Source organism: Pleuronectes platessa, chromosome 17 (assembly GCF_947347685.1).
Source record: "Pleuronectes platessa chromosome 17, fPlePla1.1, whole genome shotgun sequence".
Taxonomy (NCBI): Eukaryota; Metazoa; Chordata; class Actinopteri; order Pleuronectiformes; family Pleuronectidae; genus Pleuronectes; species Pleuronectes platessa.
The window spans coordinates 22,883,546-22,902,935 of record NC_070642.1 but is presented as its reverse complement, the minus strand read 5'-3'; the positions used below and the strand labels follow the sequence as shown (position 1 = coordinate 22,902,935).

The 19,390-nt window shown below is 47.7% G+C and overlaps 1 protein-coding gene across 1 annotated transcript in view; it reads left to right on the top strand.

The window, feature by feature from the left end:
* Window positions 1-18,140, top strand: part of nmbr (neuromedin B receptor) — a 19,748-nt gene extending 1,608 nt beyond the window's left edge. Inside the window, exons 2-5 of the mRNA XM_053444973.1 lie at window positions 6,992-7,133; window positions 7,275-7,490; window positions 13,444-13,682; window positions 17,996-18,140. Of these exons, the coding sequence (XP_053300948.1) occupies window positions 6,992-7,133; window positions 7,275-7,490; window positions 13,444-13,682; window positions 17,996-18,140 (742 nt within the window). The remainder of the gene's footprint in view (window positions 1-6,991; window positions 7,134-7,274; window positions 7,491-13,443; window positions 13,683-17,995) is intronic.
* The last annotated feature ends 1,250 nt before the right edge of the window (window positions 18,141-19,390 follow it).

Sequence of the window (19,390 nt, the reverse complement as noted above, 5' to 3'; positions counted from 1 at the left end):
TGAAGACAGAATGATGACAGAACATTCAAGTTTGAAAGTTGAATCCGAGAGGAACAGACGTTACAGAATAATGTGGGATGAACATGTCTTATAACACGGCCTGATTTTTAGCAATAATAATCATATTCAAAGCTGCAGCCTGGGTGCAGCTGCTGGGGGGGGTTGACGCAGCCTGGTTTTGTGTTTGCACAGTGGAGGAGTTAAATGTTGCTGTAGAGCTGAATCTTGGTCACACCAGGTCATCAACACGTCTGGTCACTAGCACAACTTCTCATTGTCGTTTGTTTTTGCACTGATCAAATGAGATGTTGTGTGTGTGTGTGTGTGTGTGTGTGTGTGTGTGTGTGTCACGTTTCAGCATCTGAAGACTTCCCCAGAGTCACCGAGCGGCTGCTTCACGTGAACCAGCTGAAATCAATATGTTCCTCTCGTTCTTCAAATGAGAACCGATCAGTTCATCCTCACCATGTCAACAGAGACACATGATATGTAATCCTCCCTCAGGCAGGAAGTGGCCCTCGAACCTTGAGTTACACACGTCTGCTCCAGGAGAAGTTTGTTTAAGATGTGTGTGAAACTGACCACTTGATACAAAATGTCTGACTTCCTGTTTGGAAGACGAGTCTGGGCCTGATTCATATGCTCAACGGTTTCCATGCATTCTGGTCAAACCTGCCGAAGGGGCTCCACCACACGAGGCGCTATCGAGTCCATTGAGCACGCTAACACGCCAAAACCATTTGACATGTCAGTTTCTCACACATCTTCATTTCCTGCAGAGTTTCAGTTAAAGTTACGCATGTTTAGGCCAATATGCGATTCATCAGTTAGTCACCATGACAAGGATCCAACCTTTGAATCGTTAAAGTCAGTTTTCTGTTAATCTCTAAAAACTGCGTCAGGCTCACCTGCTGATGTGCACACTCCCTCTGAGCTCCGTGCACGTGCATCCACCTCCTCTGCTGCCATCGTGATGTGGTCTCCAGACCAGTGGTGTCCCTTCCCCTGATTGGTATGAAGCTCTGATGACGCACAGGACATATTTCTTAATGAGCAATTAGCAGCCTAATCTTCTGTGAAATATTTATCCCGTTCCACTTCAACAGGCGTTCTTTAAATAACACGAGCGTCGGGTTCAGGCTGCTTCACGTCCAAGGTCAGAGAAGGAAGAGAAGAGAAAGAGAAAGAGAGGAGGAAGAGAAGAGAAAGAGAAAGAGAAAGAGAAAGAGATGAGGAAGGGAAAGAGAAAGAGAAAGAGAGGAGGAAGAGAGGAGGAAGGGAAATGGCAGAATTGTGACGTTAAGAGGAGCTGACGGTAAGATCTCCCTCAAGGAACCACCAGGCCAACAGGCTGCACATATACATATATATACATATACATATATATATATATATATATATATATATATATCTGAAGCCTGTTGTGAGCTCACCGTCAAGTTCATGTAGACGACTGCAGGTGTCTGACAATAAGGTTATAGATCAATATGACTTTAATATGAAGAGAACAGTCATCTTCTCCACAGGTGGAAAGATCAATGAACCTGTGATGTGACTGTATATAAAGATGATTAGTGACTGTATATAAAGATGATTAGTGACTGTATATAAAGAGGATCAGTGACTGTATATAAAGATGATCAGTGACTGTATATAAAGATGATCAGTGACTGTATATAAAGAGGTTCAGTGACTGTATATAAAGATGATCAGTGACTGTATATAAAGAGGATCAGTGACTGTATATAAAGAGGATCAGTGACTGTATATAAAGATGATCAGTGACTGTATATAAAGATGATCAGTGACTGTATATAAAGATGATCAGTGACTGTATATAAAGAGGATCAGTGACTGTATATAAAGATGATCAGTGACTGTATATAAAGATGATCAGTGACTGTATATAAAGAGGATCAGTGACTGTATATAAAGATGATCAGTGACTGTATATAAAGATGATCAGTGACTGTATATAAAGATGATCAGTGACTGTATATAAAGATGATCAGTGATTGGACGTTCTGTTTTCAGACTGAGACACTGATTGAAGGTCAGACCTCAGGGGACAGTTTGAGTTTCTAACACTACAGTGTGTGTGTAGGTGTGTAGGTGTGTGTGTGTGTGTGTGTGTGTGTGTGTGTAGGTGTGTGTGTGTGTGTATGTTTGAGTGTAAAGGTCAGTACATGTTGTGTTATTCATGGAGCAACAGAAAATCTTCAGGTGCAAATCCAGAGTTTGACCTTTTACCTTTAAGATGATGAACAGAAACAGCTGGACTTTATACATGTAGCAGGTGGAAGGATGAAGGGATGAATGGATGAAGGGATGAAGGGATGAAGGGATGAATGGATGAATGAATGAAGGGATGAAGGGATGAATGGAAGGAGGATGAAGGGATGAATGGAAGGAGGATGAAGGGATGAAGGGATGAAGGGATGAATGGATGAATGGAAGGAGGATGAAGGGATGAAGGGATGAATGGATGAAGGGATGAATGGAAGGAGGATGAAGGGATGAACGGATGAAGGGATGAATGGAAGGAGGATGAAGGGATGAAGGGATGAATGGAAGGAGGATGAAGGGATGAAGGGATGAAGGGATGAAGGGATGAAGGGATGAATGGAAGGAGGATGAAGGGATGAAGGGATGAATGGAAGGAGGATGAAGGGATGAACGGATGAAGGGATGAAGGGATGAATGGAAGGAGGATGAAGGGATGAAGGGATGAAGGGATGAATGGATGAAGGGATGAAGGGATGAATGGAAGGAGGGTGAAGGGATGAATGGATGAAGGGATGAAGGGATAAAGGGATGAATGGAAGGAGGATGAAGGGATGAAGGGATGAAGGGATGAAGGGATGAATGGAAGGAGGATGAAGGGATGAAGGGATGAATGGATGAAGGGATGAAGGGATGAATGGAAGGAGGGTGAAGGGATGAAGGGATGAAGGGATGAATGGAAGGAGGATGAAGGGATGAAGGGATCAACGGAAGGAGGATAAAGGGATGAAGGGATGAATGGATGAAGGGATGAACGGGAGGAGGATGAAGGGATGAATGGATGAAGGGATGAATAGAAGGAGGATGAATGGATGAAGGGATGAACGGGAGGAGGATGAAGGGATGAATGGATGAAGGGATGAAGGGATGAATGGATGAAGGGATGAACGGGAGGAGGATGAAGGGATGAATGGATGAAGGGATGAAGGGATGAATGGATGAAGGGATGAACGGGAGGAGGATGAAGGGATGAATGGATGAAGGGATGAAGGGATGAATGGATGAAGGGATGAACGGGAGGAGGATGAAGGGATGAATGGATGACTGGGTGATCAGAGGCTCTGTCGTCATCTCAATCATCTTTAATGAACGGTTGAACGATGCGTTCACTGACTGTAGGACACAGAGGTCTCTCATGTTGTCCTTCATCACGTCACAGTTTTCCTCTTCGTCATCAGCTGACCGTCCTCTCTGACCCCGCCCCCTGTCCGGGGAGGACGCCCTGGACGGAGGGTCTCATGTCCTCGCTCCACTGTGGGACAGGAGCTCCATCAGGTTCCTCCTGCTCCTTCAGCCGGTTGTTTACCAACAGGCAGCTCGGCCGTTCCTCTGAATCACCGGCTCGTTACCGGGAAACTCATTTCCTGATCTCACGACTCGCGGCAGCAATCTGGTGCTGGACCCTGATGGCTCCTAACGAGGCCCTAACGACCCTGAAAGCACTAACGAGCCCAGAACGGCTCTTTACTGGCCCCCAGCTCCTCAGGAGCAGAGGAGCCTGATGATTAGCAGAAGGATTGGAGAGCGGCTGCTGGAGCCCTAATCGCTTCCTGCCAAGATGATGCACACAGATCCCCACAAACACCAGGCCACTGCCGCTGGGGCCAGAGGGGGTCGGACAGCCCACCCTGTTCACACGTGGAGCGTTTAGGTTTGATACCGGTGCTAAATCAATATGTAGAAACAGCATGGTGTCTCTCCAGAGCCAGAACCAGAGTGGACAAAGTGGATCTGGATCTGTTGGCTCTCCACAGTCCTGAATGCTGCTCGAATGTAAAGTACCATAGGATAATATCTGCTATGAATTATTTATAAACGTAAACATTTGAATGAATTAAATTCATCATCATTGCACCACATGACCAACAGCAGCGTCCTCCCTGGTTCTCCACAGATCATCGATATCTAGTTGTGTAGATCAGTGAATTTCAACCTTTTTTTAGCCGCGGCACATTTTTTACATTTACAAAATCCTGGGGCACACCACCAACCAAAATGACACTCTATGGACTAACACAGTACATATAATACATATAGTTAGTAATATAATTTCTAAATGTATTAAAAAGCACTATTTTAAATTATTTCAGCCTTTTCTTACTCTTATCTTTTAATGAGCACAAATTGAATCAGATTTATGAAACAATCTTTGATTTAACTAAACTTTATTTAACGGAGACATATTATACCCATTTGATCACATTTGATATGGTTCCTTGGGGTCTTAATGAAAAGTCTGTAACATATTTTGGTCAAAATACCACAAGGATCATTTAAAACAGGACCTTTTAACCCTGTCTAAAACAGATTGACCTGTTTTGAGTGCCAATAGTTACTCCCGCCTTTTACCCGCGCTTCATTGAATTTCTTCACTTTGACATTCAGAGCACTGGGCAGAAACCACATCGCGTCACCACCCACCGTGGGCCTTCGCGATGCCCCCCCCCCCCCCCCCCCCCCCCGCACGAACGGAGGGTTCCCCCAGCGGGCGCCGTAGCTGAGGTGATCCGCGAGAAGGTCCCGACACGCGTCCAGAGTCGCTGCCGCCGACCGCCGTACCCGGTCCCCCCCCCCCCCGCCTTCCGCACCGGCGACTGACACCGCCCCGCGGTCCAAGAGAAAGAAAGCCCCCCCACCACTGACGCCGTGAGGCACAGCGGAATAGGACCTCCTCCCCCAAAAATACGTAGAGGCGTGCCGCACGCCGGGTCTCCGGCGGCGTGGAGAGGAAGGCGCCTGCTCCCCCAGCCGCGGCACCTGCCCAGCGGTTTAACCACAAATACCACCGATGTTCGGCCGATACTTCGGTGCAACACCAGATATTAGATAATTTCCCACGGCACACCTGACGATCTCTCACGGCACACTGGTTGAAAATCACTGGTGTAGACGACTGATTTTAAATTCATCTCTGTCCTCAACCTTTGTTTTACTAAATATCCAACGAGGCCTTAAATAGTCGTTACAAACCAGGGGTCAGAGGTCACAGGGGTCAGAGGTCACACAGTCCTGGCAACAGAGGGATGAAAAGGTTTGAGTGATGGAGAATTGGAATATTAATAAAAGGATTAGAAGAAGAAAGAGAGAGTCCTCTTTGTTATTCAAATCAGTTTCTCTTTCAGTTCTGTGACTGCAGGAGATCTTTTTCTTTTGTATGTTTATTGATCATTGAGGTTTCAAAATGAGGACATTAAAGAGAAACTGTACAATGCTCACATTTTTCCAAATTTTACAATTTACAGTAACCCCCCCCCCCCCCCACCCCAGCCATTTCAGGGACGGTGACATGAGTTTCTCTGTGTGTTTTGTTCAGTAAGGTTAATTAACCTGCAGTAATCAAACCCGTGCGGCTAGCTTCATACTGTATATACATATATATATATATACATATATGTATATACAGTATGTAGCTAGCCTGTGAGCTTGAATAAGGTATTTCTCTTGATCCCCTCCTCCCGGCTCGGCTGGTCCTGATGAGTGTGAATGAATGTGAAGCAGCAGGTTCCAGTTTCCATTGGATGAACTGGTGCAGGTGTGAAACAGAGTGAGAGCAAGACGCTCTCCATCTTCTTCCTGTTGCATCGTCTGTAAGATACATATAAATATAAATATTAATACATGACACAGAGGTGTGTGTGAGTGTGTGTATTCAAAGCACCGACACACACCGACACACACACCGACACACACCGACACACACACCGACACACACACCGACACACACACCGACACACACACCGACACACACACCGACCCACACACCGACTCTCCATGTTGTCTAGTTCACTTCAGTTTCAATAGAGAATGAATTTTACAACCGAGGCTTCGACATGGATGCGAGTCGTCCATCTTTATTTTGATTCTGTATTTTGTTGACAGTGATGGTTGAAGTTATGATTATAATACCTGGTCCTGCTCAGATTAACATGTCTGTCAGTACGAGCCGTGCTCTGCTCTGAGGATTTATAAATGCAGCTCGATGATTATATTTAAAAATTGACGATGAACAGATTCCCATTGATTTCCTCTGCAGCCGCTTTCTCATTAACTGACAAAAAGCCCAGAACCACTGATGCTGTCAAAAGAAAACTGATATAATTATGGAAATGATTTACATTTTCATAGCAGAGTGTGAAAATGGGTTTGTTTCATAACTGTTCTCTTTATTTCATTATGAACCTGCTGCAGCAGCTTGGTCTCATTTAATCTGATTATTCACAACCAGATTCAAAGTCAACTCCATGTTTATGATATTGTTTGTGCTGCAGAATATCGACTGTGGGACGTGTTTGAAGATGCTCCTCGTTCCTCTGCTCTCGGAGGTGGAGGTCACCGCTGCAATGCATTATGGGAGCTGGCTCCACTTCCCATTAATGCCACTATACTGTCTCTAAAGTCACCAGTTAGTCTTAGAATGAATGGAGCTAAATATCTAAAATGATTATTTACACCAGCTCCAAGACAAAAAGGCAAAAATATTTTATATCAGCTTCTACAAATACAGCATTGATCATATATCAGAATTAAGTGTTAAAAAGATATAAATGTCCTTTAGAACAGGGACAAACCTTCTGCTGCATCATGATAGCATGTCCTGCTCACACACAGGTTGTCCATCAGCACAGAGGGAGTGTGTCTCTGCTAGGAGACATAGTGACAGTGAATGTGACTGGTGTTTGACGGTTGTCTCTCTCTGTGTCTCTGACAGGTATAAGGCGATAGTGAACCCGATGGACATCCAGAAGTCCAGTGCCGTCTTCTGGACGTGTCTGAAAGCGGTTTCTATCTGGCTGCTGTCTGTCCTCCTCGCCGTCCCAGAGGCCGTTTTCTCCCAGGTGGTCAGCATGCAGGTGAGACATGAGACAAACAGACTCACTGTCCACAGGAAGAGGTGGACATGAGGTCACTGATGCAGTAACGTTGAAGCTCTTACAGACATGAATCAAGTTCATCTAGATTAACCAATGGTTTGACCTCTCTGCGCCGCTCAGGGTCACCGGGATCAAACCAACAGCACCTTCGTGAACTGCGTTCCGTACCCGCTGTCCAATCAGATGCATCCGAAGATCCACTCAGTGATGATCTTCCTGGTTTACTTCCTGATCCCTCTCACCATCATCTCGGTGTATTACTACCACATCGCCCGCACGCTGGTGAAGAGCGCCCAGGACATGCCGGGGGAGGTCAGCGACCACACCAAGAGACAGGTGACCGCTGGGTGAATGGATGAATGAATGGATGAACCCAGTTCTGGTCACTGGGATGTGAACAGTTCATTTAACATGGTCCCAGGTTGTTTAACTTGATTCAAGATTTTCAGAATTTGAGCCTTAACTGTTGCGTTGAAGACGATGACTCATCGTTGAGCAGAAGATCTCGATGATTTTCTTGATGCTGTAGAATCGGGACTGAAACCGGATTCTGAAATCCGAGCAGGGTGACTCTGAGTTTTTTATGAATTGAATGAAGTGCGTGTGCATGAAGAGATTCAGTCACTTCAACCAAAGGAGGCGTCTCCTGGGATTTAACCTGGAACCATCTGAAGTTTAGTTCAAAGCAAACTGACTCGGACGAGAAGCTTTTCACACCCACGACCTCAGACGCCTCGGTGGGTGTTTCAGCCGTGAGGGGGGGGGCTGTCGCTCTGATGAGTCATCACTTCAGACGAGTGGGATCCCCCCCGACGCGGGGAGGTCGGAGCGAGGGCGCTGAATTAAAACCAGCGTTAGCGGCAGGTTTGATCTTAGACTGTGTAAATATAGATGGAAAACCTGTCAGCTTCCAAACTGAGGCCAAAGCGTTTCGATGGCCCCCTGGTGGCTGGCTGCAGTACATGTCATAAACCCCGCCTTCTCCATGTGAGCAGATGGTTCTAATTAAAGTAGATGTTATATAAATGGGTCTCAAAGATGGTTCCTGTCCTTTCAGGTAGTCCCTACAGGAAAACATCATACCCCAAGATTCAGATGGAAAGACGATGAGTCACTTCTCACCAGAGACAAAGAGAAAAGTCCTCACTTCATTAAGCACTTTGCTGTGTGAGACTTCAGAGACGTCCAGTGTCCTCGGCTGCATGTCCCCCTCTGACCGATGAGACTGAAAATCAAGTCTTCACTCAGAAACAGACGCAGCTGTTCACGTTCAGAAAAACAGCTTTAAATGAAGTGGCTGTTCTTTACGTTCTATAAGAAACATAACTTCTCCTCAGACTTATCTTTACGTGTTAATATAATAAAATATGATTACTCATTAACACATGTTGGAGCGATGTGTGAACCTGAACGTTCTGTGTGAATCTAAAACCCTCATGAGGCCTCTCAGCCTCCGTGGAGACATTGTGTTGTGCTACACTAACACTCAACATCAGCACAAAACAGCAACAGTGACACATGCAACAAAAGACTCAATTAAAATAGACAAATATTTGTAGCAGCGTCAGCAGCACTCAGACTTTCCTGCTCTCCTGCCTCTTACATAGAAAACACAGAGTTCATATTTATTCATGAAACCTCAACAGAAGAAAAGCCCTCGAGCAACTCGCAGAGTTTACAGAAATAAACTGGACTGTGTGTGTGTGTGTGTGTGTGTGTGTGTGTGTCTGTACCACAGCAGCAGGACACAGTAGACGAGCTGCTGTCTGACATGTTGTTCATCATTATAAACTCTTGTCGTGACTGTTTTAGAGTCGGGACCTGCAGGTGTTCTGACTCAGCGCTGCCCCTTCAGGCCGGAGCAGGTTCAGGTCCTGTCCTGTCCGAGGTGAACCAATCACAGGAGGACGACAGGGGACTCTTCTCACTTCATTCAGGTTATTTCAGAAAGAACTCAAACTAGTTCAGGGATGTTACCACCTCAGATCTCACCAGGATCACGAGGCTCCTTTGTTTCTCCGTTCACACCGAGGAGGCGTGAACACATCTGATTATCAGACTCCGTCTCGTGTGAGTCTGTGTGAGTCTGTGTGAGTCTGTGTGAGTCTGTGTGAGTCTGTGTGAGTCTGTGTGAGTTACACTCTCGATGTTCTGAGCTCATCTGTGATTCCACTGACGTCCTCTCGTTTCTCAGCAGGAAGTGGAAACTGAAGAAGATGCTAATGTTCATCTGCTTGTTGAGACGTCAAAGAGACAACACTATTGAAAAGGTTAAAGGTCGTGCATGCAGCTGCTGACCATGACCCATGCTTTGTTGTTAGGTGACCTCTGGTGGATGTAATGCACAAATGACGTCATCACCACAAGATGCTAGTGTTCATATCAGAGCTCTTTGGGCTTTATTTCTGGAGGAAAACGTGTCGTCCATCTTTGTTTCAGGTCTCTATTTGTTACACACACTTACACACAACGTGTGTGTGTTACCACAACGTGTCCTATAGAAAACACACATCTCCTCCGGTTCCATCATCGCTCGGCTGATTGTCTCCCTCTAGTTTTTATTTCTATTCAACCATCAGAAGTTTGAGGAAAATTATTCTGAAAACTTCACCGAGATGATAGAGGGAGAATCATGACTTCTGCCCCAGTGCATGATGGGAGAGTTCATCCTCCTCTGTGCAGCTTCTGTGTTTCACAGCCCGAGAGAAGCTCCCTCTGCATCTGTCAGCAGAACTCTAATGGACGTGTCTCACACGGGTCTCTAATGGAGGCTCCTGGAGGCTGAGGAGGAACTAGTGATCTGAAGACAAGATGTGTGTGTGTGTGTGTGTGTGTGTGTGTGTGTGTGTGTGTGTGTGTGTGTGTGTGTGTGTGTGTTGCAAGAAAAGATAGACTTGTTACACAGATTCACATAATCACTGTTCCACCGGAGTTGAACTCAGCCCGACCAATCAGAGCTGCCGCCTGCAGCTCAGAGATGAAGCTGCTCTGAGATCAGCTGCTCCGTCTTCAGGAGGCGAGCGGCTCTTCTTCTCCAAGAAGAATCGAATTAGTCAAAGAGACTATGATGAACTTCTGCAGATGGAGGACCAGTCGCTTCTCGTGTGATTCTTCATCGAGCTTCATCCACAGTTTGATGAAGATGAATCATCTCTGCTGCAGATTAACGACTCTTCAGTCAAACATGAAATCAGATCTGAGGCTGAACTGAAGGGACTTGATTATACTTGATTCTCTTTGACTGAATTTGATATTTCTCCTCCCATCATTTGGTTGTGATGGAAAATAAAATAAAATGTTTTCATGTCAAAGGGCTGAAGACAAATCAGAAAGAGTTGTTTCCTCTCAGCTTCCTCTATTCCCTGATCCTCTTTATGTCCAGGTCGGATGTGTTCGACCTTCTGAACACAGAGAAGCACTTTGAAAAACACTCTCCACGGTCGATTGTGTGTTTGTGTTTGTGAGCTCAGCTTTGTGTATCGTCTCTGATGAGCTGAGTATCTGCCTGACGAGGTCGAAGCAAGGACGAGGAATCACTTAGAGAATCATCACCGCCCACGTGATGGGAGGCTTCTCCCTCCAATCAGGAAGCATCTGATGGTGCTGCTCAGTTCTGAGCTGAAGGAAGCAGGAGATGAGTTAAACCTCCAGGACTCGTTCACACCTGGTCCAGAGCTCCAGACTCCTCAGGCCTGAACATCAGGTGTGAACGGCTCCTCAGACCAGAGGAGGAGTCCTGGATTGAACTGAAGGAGGATGACGGATGAAGGGATGAAGGGATGAAGGGATGAAGGGATGAGTGGAAGGAGGATGAAGGGATGAAGGGATGAAGGGATGAGTGGAAGGAGGATGAAGGGATGAGGGATGAAGGGATGAATGGAAGGAGGATGAAGGGATGAAGGGATGAATGGATGAAGGGATGAATGGAAGGAGGCGGAATGGATGAAGGGATGAATAGAAGGAGGATGAAGGGATGAATGGATGAAGGGACGAATGGAAGGAGGATGAAGGGATGAATGGATGAAGGGATGAATGGAAGGAGGATGAAGGGATGAAGGGATGAACGGAAGGAGGATGAATGGATGAAGGGATGAATAGAAGGAGGATGAAGGGATGAATGGATGAAGGGACGAATGGAAGGAGGATGAAGGGATGAATGGATGAAGGGATGCATGGAAGGAGGATGAAGGGATGAAGGGATGAACGGAAGGAGGATGAAGGGATGAAGGGATGAATGGATGAAGGGATGAATGGAAGGAGGCGGAATGGATGAAGGGATGAATAGAAGGAGGATGAAGGGATGAATGGATGAAGGGACGAATGGAAGGAGGATGAAGGGATGAATGGATGAAGGGATGAATGGAAGGAGGATGAAGGGATGAAGGGATGAACGGAAGGAGGATGAATGGATGAAGGGATGAATAGAAGGAGGATGAAGGGATGAATGGATGAAGGGACGAATGGAAGGAGGATGAAGGGATGAATGGATGAAGGGATGCATGGAAGGAGGATGAAGGGATGAAGGGATGAACGGAAGGAGGATGAATGGATGAAGGGATGAATAGAAGGAGGATGAATGGATGAAGGGATGAATGGATGAATGGAAGGAGGATGAAGGGATGAATGGATGAAGGGATGAATGGAAGGAGGATGAAGGGATGAAGGGATGAACGGAAGGAGGATGAATGGATGAAGGGATGAAGGGATGAATGGAAGGAGGATGAATGGATGAAGGGATGAATGGAAGGAGGGATGAATGGATGAATGGATGAAGGGATGAATGGAAGGAGGATGAAGGGATGAATGGATGACTGGATGAAGGGATGAATGGAAGGAGGATGAATGGATGAAGGGATGAATGGAAGGAGGATGAATGGATGAAGGGATGTATGAAGGGATGAATGGATGACCGGAAGGAGGATGAAGGGATGAATGGATGAAGGGATGAATGGATGAATGGATGAAGGGATGAATGGAAGGAGGATGAAGGGATGAATGGATGACTGGATGAAGGGATGAATGGAAGGAGGATGAATGGATGAAGGGATGAATAGAAGGAGGATGAATGGATGAAGGGATGAATGGATGAATGGAAGGAGGATGAAGGGATGAATGGATGAAGGGATGAATGGAAGGAGGATGAAGGGATGAACGGATGAACGGAAGGAGGATGAATGGATGAATGGATGAAGGGATGAATGCAAGGAGGATGAAGGGATGAACGGAAGGAGGATGAATGGATGAAGGGATGAATGGATGAACGGAAGGAGGATGAATGGATGAAGGGATGAATGGATGAAGGGATGAATGGATGAAGGGATGAAGGGATGAAGGGATGAATGGATGAAGGGATGAAGGGATGAATGGATGAAGGGATGAAGGGATGAAGGGATGAATGGATGAAGGGATGAATGGATGGAGGGATGAACGGAAGGAGGATGAGGGATGAATGGATGAATGGATGAAGGGATGAATAGAAGGAGGATGAAGGGATGAATAGAAGGAGGATGAAGGGATGAATAGAAGGAGGATGAATGGATGAATGGATGAATGGATGAAGGGATGAATGGATGAAGGGATGAATAGAAGGAGGATGAAGGGATGAATAGAAGGAGGATGAAGGGATGAATAGAAGGAGGATGAAGGGATGAATGGATGAAGGGATGAATGGATGACTGGGTGATCAGAGGCTCTGTCGTCATCTCAATCATCTTTAATGAACGGTTGAACGATGCGTTCACTGACTGTAGGACACAGAGGTCTCTCATGTTGTCCTTCATCACGTCACAGTTTTCCTCTTCGTCATCAGTTGATCGTCCGAAGTGTTTTCGCAGTGAAAACACTTTGTTGGACAGTTTGGACTTTTGGACCAATCACAGGAAGTAGAGACGGAATTAAACAGTAGAAGAAGAAGAGGAGGAAGAGGAAGAGGAAGCAGCTTCTTCACCTCCGAGGACATAATGTTTGACCCACGAGGACGTTCACTTGGTGCATTTGAACTAATGTTCATCGTTTCATATTTGACTCAGAAATTCACAAAAAAATATAAAATCTGATTTTGAAAATGTTCTTTTTGTAGTTTTACTGTAAAAAATACAAAGATGAAAATTGAAACATAGGGTTTTATATATTACTGTGATTTGGAGGACAGTAGAAATACTGAGCTTTATAATGTTTTTATGTTGTTTATGAGAGATGAGCCTCGGTGATCCGCAGCTTTTGTCTTGGTTCTTAACGTCTTCATTCATAAATCCACCTCCTGCTGATGCTCTCCTCCTTCTCCCTCCAGATGGAGACCAGGAAGCGTCTGTCCAAGATCGTGCTGGTGTTCGTGGGCCTGTTCGCTCTGTGCTGGTTCCCCAACCACGTGCTCTACATGTACCGCTCCTTCAACTACAACCACATGGACCTGTCCCTGGTCCACCTGGTCATCACCCTGCTGGCTCGAGTCCTCAGCTTCTCCTCGTCCTGCGTCAACCCCTTCGCCCTCTACCTGCTGAGCGAGAGCTTCCGCAGGCACTTCAACAGGTCGGCAGATCACGTGCTCCACATCACGTGACCAACACGACTAACACACGTCACGTGACCAGCACGACAAACACACATCACGTGACCAGCACGACTAACACACGACACGTGACCAACACGACAAACACACATCACGTGACCAACACGACAAACACACATCACGTGACCAGCACGACTAACGCACGTCACGTGACCAACACGACAAACACACGTCACCTGACCAACACGACTAACACACGTCACGTGACCAGCACGACTAACGCACATCACGTGACCAGCACGACTAACACACGACACGTGACCAGCACGACTAACACACGTCACGTGACCAGCACGACAAACACACGTCACCTGACCAACACGACAAACACACGTCACGTGACCAACACGACAAACACACGTCACCTGACCAACACGACAAACACACGTCACCTGACCAACACGACAAACACACGTCACGTGACCAGCACGACTAACACACGTCACGTGACCAGCACGACAAACACACGTCACCTGACCAACACGACAAACACACGTCATCTGACCAACACGACAAACACACGACACGTGACCAACACGACAAACACACGACACGTGGTTCAACGCGACAAACACACGTCACCTGACCAACACGACAAACACACGTCACGTGACCAGCGCGACTAACACACGTCACGTGACCAACACGACAAACACACGTCACGTGACCAACACGACAAACACACGTCACCTGACCAACACGACTAACACACGTCACGTGACCAGCACGACTAACACACGACACGTGACCAACACGACCAACACACGACACGTGACCAACACGACAAACACACGACACGTGACCAACACGACAAACACGTCACCTGACCAACACGACAGACACACGTCACCTGACCAACACGACAAACACACGTCACGTGACCAACACGACAAACACACGTCACCTGACCAACACGACAGACACACGTCACCTGACCAACACGACAAACAAACGTCACCTGACCAACACGACAGTACACGTCACGTGACCAACGCGACAAACACACGTCACCTGACCAACACGACAGTACACGTCACGTGACCAACACGACAAACACACGACACGTGACCAACACGACAAACACGTCACCTGACCAACACGACAGTACACGTCACCTGACCAACACGACAAACAAACGTCACCTGACCAACACGACAGTACACGTCACGTGACCAACGCGACAAACACACGACACGTGACCAACACGACAAACACGTCACCTGACCAACACGACAGACACACGTCACCTGACCAACACGACAAACACACGACACGTGACCAACACGACAAACACGTCACCTGACCAACACGACAGACACACGTCACCTGACCAACACGACAAACAAACGTCACCTGACCAACACGACAGTACACGTCACGTGACCAACGCGACAAACACACGTCACCTGACCAACACGACAGTACACGTCACGTGACCAACACGACAAACACACGTCACCTGACCAACACGACAGTACACGTCACCTGACCAACACGACAAACACACGACACGTGACCAACACGGCAAACACACGTCACGTGACCAACACGACAAACACACGTCACGTGACCAACACGACAAACACACGTCACCTGACCAACACGACTAACACACGTCACGTGACCAGCACGACTAACACACGACACGTGACCAACACGACCAACACACGACACGTGACCAACACGACAAACACACGACACGTGACCAACACGACAAACACGTCACCTGACCAACACGACAGACACACGTCACCTGACCAGCACGACTAACACACGACACGTGACCAACACGACCAACACACGTCACCTGACCAACACGACAGTACACGTCACGTGACCAGCACGACTAACACACGACACGTGACCAACACGACAAACACACGTCACCTGACCAACACGACAAACACACGTCACGTGACCAACGCGACAAACACACGACACGTGACCAACACGACAGTACACGTCACGTGACCAACACGACAAACACACGTCACCTGACCAACACGACAAACACACGTCACGTGACCAACGCGACAAACACACATCACGTGACCAACACGACAAACACACATCACGTGACCAGCACGACTAACGCACGTCACGTGACCAACACGACAAACACACGTCACCTGACCAACACGACTAACACACGTCACGTGACCAGCACGACTAACGCACATCATGTGACCAGCACGACTAACACACGACACGTGACCAGCACGACTAACACACGTCACGTGACCAGCACGACAAACACACGTCACCTGACCAACACGACAAACACACGTCACGTGACCAACACGACAAACACACGTCACCTGACCAACACGACAAACACACGTCACCTGACCAACACGACAAACACACGTCACGTGACCAGCACGACTAACACACGTCACGTGACCAGCACGACAAACACACGTCACCTGACCAACACGACAAACACACGTCATCTGACCAACACGACAAACACACGACACGTGACCAACACGACAAACACACGACACGTGGTTCAACGCGACAAACACACGTCACCTGACCAACACGACAAACACACGTCACGTGACCAGCGCGACTAACACACGTCACGTGACCAACACGACAAACACACGTCACGTGACCAACACGACAAACACACGTCACCTGACCAACACGACTAACACACGTCACGTGACCAGCACGACTAACACACGACACGTGACCAACACGACCAACACACGACACGTGACCAACACGACAAACACACGACACGTGACCAACACGACAAACACGTAACCTGACCAACACGACAGACACACGTCACCTGACCAACACGACAAACACACGTCACCTGACCAACACGACAAACACACGTCACGTGACCAACACGACAAACAAACGTCACCTGACCAACACGACAGTACACGTCACGTGACCAACGCGACAAACACACGTCACCTGACCAACACGACAGTACACGTCACGTGACCAACACGACAAACACACGTCACCTGACCAACACGACAGTACACGTCACCTGACCAACACGACAAACACACGACACGTGACCAACACGGCAAACACACGTCACGTGACCAACACGACAAACACACGTCACGTGACCAACACGACAAACACACGTCACCTGACCAACACGACTAACACACGTCACGTGACCAACACGACCAACACACGTCACCTGACCAACACGACTAACACACGACACGTGACCAACACGACAAACACGTCACCTGACCAACACGACAGACACACGTCACCTGACCAACACGACAAACACACGTCACCTGACCAACACGACAAACACACGTCACCTGACCAACACGACAGTACACGTCACGTGACCAACGCGACAAACACACGTCACCTGACCAACACGACAGTACACGTCACGTGACCAACACGACAAACACACGTCACCTGACCAACACGACAAACACACGTCACGTGACCAACGCGACAAACACACGTCACCTGACCAACACGACAGTACACGTCACCTGACCAACACGACAAACACACGTCACGTGACCAACACTACTAACACACGACACGTGACCAGCACGACTAACACACGACACGTGACCAACACGACTAACACACGACACGTGACCAACACGACTAACACACGACACGTGACCAACACGACAAACACACGACACGTGACCAACACGACAAACACACGTCACCTGACCAACACGACAAACACACGACACGTGACCAACACGACAAACACACGACACGTGACCAACACGGCAAACACACGACACGTGACCAACACGACAAACACACGACACGTGACCAACACGACAAACACACGTCACCTGACCAACACGACAAACACACGACACGTGACCAACACGGCAAACACACGACACGTGACCAACACGGCAAACACACGTCACCAGAGAGTTAGAAGCACCTCAGAGTTCCTCATATCAGCCTGTGTGCGATCACGTTACACACAAACTTAATTTCAAGACTCAGATCAGACAGAAAACATGAATGAAGTAGTCAAAGAGTATTTTATTTTGAAGGAGACAAACCAAACCACAACCTGTCCACACATTAAAGAGCTCCTGGTGAATCTAATTACATTCTGTTGAATATCGTCTTGAGTCATTTCAGTGTTTCTGAAAACTAATTCCTGAGGTCATAGTAATTATTGATGATAATTATTGATGATTGCTGATGATAATTACTGATGATTGACTTCATCAGGTTGCACCTGATGAAGACCTTTAAACTCAACCTCCTCGTTCTCCTTCTTCCTCAGTCAGCTGCGATGTGGTCGAGCTCCACGCCCCGAGCGCCAGGCCAGCTACCTGCACAGCACCTCCCACATCCGCCTCACCTCCATCAAGAAGAACACGCCCACTGCCCCGGCAGCCAATGGCAACAGACAGGAAGTGGCCCTGTGAGGAGGTCGGCTGAGTCAGTGATTGACAGACGGCCCCCCCTCTCCCGAGGTCCGTGGACACATCCTGACTCCTGCAGCCGGGGGGGGGGGGGGGGGGGGGGGTCATTTGATGCAAAGTGTATTCTGATTGGTGGAGAAGCTCCACACGCCTCCACCAGGTGAACGATTGTACCAGCTGCTCTCCACACGTTGGACTTCATCATCCTCATCTTCAACTTGGCAAACAAACAAGAAGTGCCTCATGGGAATACAGGGTCAGAGGTCGAAGGTCACAGAAACCAAACGCTTCAGTTTCCTACGGCCGCGGCTCTACAGATCCATTACAGTAGGTTTTATTAATGTAGATATGTTGGATGAAGTTCTACTGCAGGTGAAGCTTCGGGTCCCGGCTGAGAGGACAGTCGGGTCGGTGGCGTCAGCTCCTCATCGGCACCGCGGCTCTGAGACCTGGGTTCTCTGTGCTCAGCTGATCAGACGTGTTCATGTATCTGGTGATTTCATATCGATCCTCTGACTCAGAGGATTTGAGTTTGTCTGTTTGTCGGCAGCCTGATGAGGAGAAGGATCCGACCTGGAGCATCGGGAGTTTGATGCTCAGGACCATGAGGATGAACTCTTTGACTCGATGGGGTCGCTCTCTGAACTCCTGCTACAGTCGTGAAGATCTGCAGAGTCCAGCCCCCCCCCGAGGGCTTGAACCCACCATGTGTCCGTGGCTGGAGGGCGACCTCTGGGGTTTGAGGCTCAGTGAAACCAGTTCCCCCGCAGGCCACTGGCCAACAGGGCAGCTTTGTGAGGTAACCAGTAAGAACTGAGCTATGAACTGGTCCTCCTTGAGAAGTGGTTTTAGAAAACATCACTGAAAATAAAGTTAAACGAGAAGAAAGAATTATTTAATATATTTGCACAGTGTTTAGTTCAGACTTTATTTATTGCTGCTGTCTGGACGTGAAGAAGATAAAACCTGTCACCATCCAAACAAAAGACACAAACAAGTGTTGTTATTATTATTGTCATTGTGTTGAGTCGTGCCAGTATTTCCAGCACCAGTGTCACCAGTTCTGTTGATGGTTTTCATTCACTCAGGATTGTGTCGTTCCTTGTTACTGACGATGTTGTTGCGTTGGTGTGAGACTGTAAGATGTGTGTAACTGTAACTGAAGCCAGACAGAGTGTTGTCTCTCTGGTCGAGAGCGCGTCACTCAGGACGTTGACAGGTTTGTGATTGTCACGGGGGGGGGGGGGGGGAGG